The 5,980-nt window shown below is 40.4% G+C and overlaps 1 protein-coding gene across 1 annotated transcript; it reads right to left on the bottom strand.

Moving 5' to 3' along the window:
• Nucleotides 1-1,428: 1,428 nt before the first annotated feature.
• LOC110315162 (interferon-inducible GTPase 1-like) lies at nt 1,429-2,664 on the bottom strand. Its single transcript, XM_021189289.1, has one exon. It carries the CDS (start codon nt 2,662-2,664, stop codon nt 1,429-1,431), a length of 1,236 nt encoding a protein of 411 aa, XP_021044948.1.
• Nucleotides 2,665-5,980: the final 3,316 nt, after the last annotated feature.

The following is a 5,980-nucleotide window of genomic DNA, read 5'->3' on the forward strand; positions in this document are numbered from 1 at the left end:
GATCACCAGTGTAATCCAATACTATCCTGAAAGACCTAGTTCATTAGAACTGCCCAATTATGTCATGGAAACTCTGAAATCATAAGCCAACATAAGCTTGTATCTTTATAGTTTTTTTAAAAAATATACCAGCTGTTTGTGTATGGTGAAGAAAAACTGATATTGGTTGGCCCAGGCATTTTGGATAAGGGATATTCAATCTTTACCTCAGTTAAACTTAAAATAATTTGAGGTAATTTTTCTTTGTAGACAGGTGTCTTATATTCAATAATTTGCATTACATTACTATTATAGGAAATGAATTTATTAACAACCAAGCCCCCTTTGTATACTATTGGTAGTTTTTAAAGGTTAAGGTTGCCAGCAGAGGTCGTAAGGCTGACACAATGGCAGGAGTGATGCTTTCATAGAAAGATCAAGAACAACCCACACATGCAGGAAGGAAAGTCAAGGGTGGACATGAGGATGATTCATCTCCCCAAGGATCTGACTTTGGTGGTGCCTGGATCTTAAATAGCCAGTGTGTGGATGTGTGAGAAGTAAGTCTACAAGACATTGTTGCAGCATCATTATTATTCCCTTCTTCTGTTTCTTTTTCAGCCCTTCTTACTTAGGTACTGGTGATTGTCTTCTATTTTAAGGAAAACAATGTGTTATGTCTGTAAATAGGAATTGAGATTACTAATAAACAAAAGCAACATTGCCAGTAATCAATAGTAACATGTCAAGGGTGTACTGGAAATGTCAATACCAACAGCAGACACTCTTTGTAATCAACAATTTATTAAGTATTATAGCATTTCTTCAGGATCATAATCTAGATAGGTAATGTTAGAAAGAAAGACCCCATGCTTCTCCATAGGACCTGGGACAAAATTATCGATGTTCTTTATTATCTTTAGAAGGATTCTGATAGGTATTTTATGTATTGATTGGTAATAGTAAACGTATGATTGCTGGTTATGATTTCTTTTACTTTGGTTCTTAAAGTCTTCTTGTTAATAGAATCTATAAGTCATGCAAGTCACTTTCTAACACAGGCTGAATTAGGGTGAGAAGAAATGTTCAGGTGTGTGTGTGTGTGTGTGTGTGTGTGTGTGTGTGTGTATGCGGTGTGGTGTGTATGCGGTATGGTGTGTATGTGCTTGTGTATATGTGGTGTGCTCTGTGTGTGTGTTCAAGCATGCATGTGGAGTTCGAAGACAGAGAACAAGGTTTTAGGGAATATAGAGAGTTGAAGAGGGACTGGAGACTGTCAGGTTCTGACATAGCATTGCCCATGACCCTAGTCCTTAGGTTTCTCCCATAGATGTAGTAGATTGGCTAGTATACAGAAAAGATGTCAGAATGGGAATTTATCTAATGATTCCCTAGTAATAACCAGTGGGTCTTGTAATTGTCAGTAGCTATGGGCAAAATGAGTTTGAGCTACTTTTTTGAATATGCCTCTTGAAGGAGAACTTTGGCATCTTCAGCCACTGTATCAAGGAAATAAAGTTGTAGGTAATAGGTTTTCTTGAGGTAAAGACCTGTTGCCAGGAACCCACCAGTAGCTATAGCAATTTTCTCCACATATTTGAAAAGCAATCCTTCTAATGTTTCCTCCTTAAGTTCCAACAAATAAGGAGATTTAAGTTTTTTTTTCAGCAGTTCAACAGGCACTTGGGCATCCGCAGCCATGAACATTAGGGATTTGTCATCGACTCCAAAGAGGTCACGATAGTCGTCTAAATGCTTCTTCAGCCTCTCCTTATCCAAGACCTTTAAAATGCTCAGTATAGGACAAGCTACCACAAATCCATCCAACATGGACTTCAACAAGATAGTCTGCTTAGCAGAGTTGTACTTTTTTTGAATGGCTGCCTCAGTAATATTAAGCAAGGAAAGAAGAAGACGCTTTTCAGCAGGAAGATCCTTAACCAGGGTGTCCATCAGGACTGGAAAATCATAGTCAGATAAATTGAAGTTAGATATCAAGAAAACCTGAGGTTCATCAATTTTATTCTCCTTCAAGGCATCCAGATAGTAATTTCGGATCTTGTTCAGGGTGTTTTCTCTGTTAAAGCTACGTGGTTTGGATTTCTTTTCATTTTCTAGATCACAGTCCACCTTGCTTCTCACCAAGTAGTAATTCTTTTTCCTAATTCTGATTGCTTTGGCGAGGTCTAGTTCATGCTTTGTAAGTTGCGTGGCAGAAACAATAATGAAGAAGTCATACTTTTCGAAGTTTACTTTTTCTAGATAATCTTTTGGTGGAAATTTCAGAGTTCCAATACCAGGCAGTTCCCATAATGTCAAATTTTTAACTTTGGGGTGTTCGTATGGAGCTACCTTCATGGTTGTCTCTGTTACCCCCACTTCAGCTGCATCTTTCCCTTCGTGTTTAACACCTCTCAGGGCATTGATGAGGCTGGACTTCCCTGCTCCAGACTCTCCTGTCACAGCAATATTTATTGTGGCATTATCAATATTTTTTAATGCATCACTGATTATAGAGTTTGCCCCGTTAATGTCCCCCTTTTCCAGGCATAACTCTATTAAATGGGTAGTTGCCTCAGAAATGATTTTGGTTTCTGGCTCATAATTCTTAAAATATTTGGTGAAACCGGACTCCAGATTTCCATGGTCTCCATCCTTATGAGGTTTAGAGAAGAGCAGACCCATGATGTGAGCAAAAAAAAGGCACTGAAAGAAGAAGAGAGTAAGTTGCACGAGATTGACAATACCTTTGTGCTTCTCACTGTGTTCTCTATGTCTCAGACTCAGTTATGTTCTGATGTTGACTAGTTCCCATATATATTGTGCTGGTTATTCTTTGTCAGTAAGATACAATCCAGATTTCTTTTGATAATGGAAACCTCAGATGAAGAATTGCCTCTATCAGATTGGACTGGGGGCATGCCAGTGGGGCATTTTCTTTCTTATTATTTCATTCGTTAATCTTTTTTTTTTTATAGTCTAGTCTTTGTACGCTCCTGGTATGCCCTCTGACTATTTCATATCCCATACCTCTTCCCCATAACCCTGTCTCCAAGAGGATGTCCCCACTCCCACCCCACCAGACCTCCACACATATACAGGAGAGAACTGCCAGGACTTGACTCAGTGAGAGAAGATGAATCTAACCCCCAAGGGACTTGAGGCCCCAGGCAGTGGGACATTGTTTTGACTGAGGATTGATGTGGGAGGTCCCAGCCCAGTGTGGGTGTTGCCATCTCTGGGGTGGGTGTTACCATCCTGGGCAGGTGGTCCTGGGTTGTGAATTAAAGCAAATGATCCAACTCTAGGGAACAAGCCAATAAGCAGCTTTCACTTGTTACTCCTGCTGAGCTTCTGCCCTGACCTGGCTCTATGATGGACTGTGACCGCAATGTATAGCCCCACAAAACACTTCTCTCCCCCAATGTTTTTGGTCACAGTGTTTTTTCATAACAATATAAAGCAAACTAGAATAGGTATCCTGTGTCTACTATCTTTCAATTAATCCCTTAAGTATGGAATGGAAAAATTAAAACTTAAGTAAAGTAACAAGAAATTATTTTAAAAAAATCTTCATTTGCCCTAGAACCAGCATCAGCAACTATAAAAACCCAAGCAAATCTGCGGCATCTAATCTGACTGGCGGATTCTGTATGAAATCAAATGTCTTCTCTATCTGTGCACACTTCCTTCAGTGTGTGCCTTCAAAAGTGTGGGAAATTAATCAACATACTTGTAGTTTCTTAAACACAAAACCAAGTAAAAATGAATAATAATCAATAGCAGTGTTTAATCAATGCCAAATCTGTAATGATCACATAAATATTTCTCTGTTTTATTATTGTTTTCAACAGATGTCAGTAAGTCCAGGTAACACATTTGGTGGAAGTCATTTGCCTAGAACTTCCTTTTCATGGCTTGGAGCTCCTCTTGAGGACTGTAACCTTATAATAATCTAAAACTTGTTTACCCTTAAAGTCTATGTTAAAATCTATTTATCAGTACACTATTTCAGTGTCCTCAAGTCATCATTTAGATCCATTGTTTTCTTGTAAACTGTTTATTTCATGAAAAGAATCCAACTGTGCACTGCAGATATATAGGTCCATTGTTAGAGTGCTTTCTCGGTCCCAGTAAGGCCCTAGGCTCAAGCCTCAAGACCTCCTCAAATCCACATGGTTGTGGATTTCTATAATTCTGGTATTCAGGAAGTTGAGCTAAGTGGGTCAGTACTTCAAGGCCATCTTTGGTACATAATGAATTAGAGGATAGTCTGGGCTACTTAAGATTATGTCACAAAACAATAAATATCAAGTCCACCAAGCTGGCTCAACAGTTGAATATGCTTGCTCCCTCTCTGAAAGACCTGAGTTTGACTGTTGGGTAATTACTTCAGAGTTCATAGTTCTGCTCTATACTCTTCCCAAACCTGCCTACAAGACCTCCTATGGCAGCACAATGGAACTCATCATCCCTTTAGGAAACAGCAATCTGCCACCCCACCCCCTGGCCGATGGTTACCTTGGAACCTCCTCTTTCTGTCTCACCCATATCAAGTCAGTACGCAGATTTCAGTTCTATTTACAAATCCACTCACAACTGATCATTCCTACCACATTAACTTTTGCAAGATTTCCTCACTCCCAGGTGTCATTATGGGCATCAAGATTGCTGTATTTTTTTTTGTGACTGTTCTTACAATAACTTGGATTACCACAAAGCCAGTTACCCTATTGACACTGAAGTCCTGCCTTGTGAAAGCAATTCCTAGAGGCACCGCTAGAATCCCCATCCCACTCAGGGCACCTTCATTAAGCGTACAGTGTGCACACTACATACAACATAACCTTTGAGTTTAATTATTACACCCCTGGAGCTGCTGGTGACAGAATTCCAGCCACCCTGTTATCCTGGGCTGTCTTCTCATCTCAGGACTTTGTACTTAGTGAGTGCTTCCTTTCCTTGATGTTCTCCCCTAGTAGCCATCTGGTTATTTATTTGACTACCTTTTTGTAGGTTCTATTTCAGTTAGGCAGGATTCAGAAAAGAACACAGCTATTCTCAACTTTTAAGTTTCCCCTCCCATTCTTTCTATTCTAGCTCCTGCCTTTGTGATGCAGACTCCGAGGTAATAGGCATCTGCAGGGTCTTTCCAGGGAAGATGAGCACAGCAGACAAGAAGGCAGTGTTACAGCCAGCATTATAACAGGAAGTCTGCCTAAATGACAGTTGTCATCACACCCTGACAGCTCATGTTCCTTACAGACAAAGAGAAGTTCCTTAGCACTCATGCTTTGTAGTAAAAACAACACAGTGACCATGATTCTTGGTGCACAGATTTCCACAGCCTGAACCAGCAGAAGCAGCAGGCAGAGAGACCTTTTCTCCACAGGTCAGTGTTCCCTGGGATGTTAGGAATTAAATATTTGATATTGAACTAGGAAGTGATTTGAGCCTGAGATACAACAAACCTCATACCCACTCCAGAGATATTCTATTACCTGACATTCATTGCAACAATTTTAAGGGGAGAAATAAGAGGCAAGCAAACCAATTGGATAAGTTTTACCAAATCCAACATCCAGATCATTACTTCAAGGTCCCTCATCTTGAATGATGTTTATAAAGACCATCAAGAAGCCAGTCCTGCCCACCTCCCAACAATGACCCTTAGCTTCCAAGCTGAGGACCCCCAGTGTCTGGGCATCTTCCTAAATGTCTTGTTACATATTAGCTCTTTTGAGAAAAGAGATGGTGAGGGCTACAAATTAGATCTGAATGCTCCTGCCCACTTACCCGAAACACCTGTGTCCCTCAGAATCAGCTGTAGGTAGCACTCAATTCTGCTCCAGGCTCTTTATGGGAACCCCAGTCCTTCTTCCTCTGAGGAAAGCAGCAGGTGCAAGGTGGCTGATCAGGACTTATATATGTTTCTGTCTTCTCCCCCTCCTCTCTAGGTGTGTGCTGGCCCATCATAGAAGAACATAGATAAGACTGATTT

The sequence above is a fragment of the Mus pahari genome, unplaced genomic scaffold, assembly GCF_900095145.1.
Source record: "Mus pahari unplaced genomic scaffold, PAHARI_EIJ_v1.1 scaffold_11485_1, whole genome shotgun sequence".
NCBI classification, from domain to species: domain Eukaryota; kingdom Metazoa; phylum Chordata; class Mammalia; order Rodentia; family Muridae; genus Mus; species Mus pahari.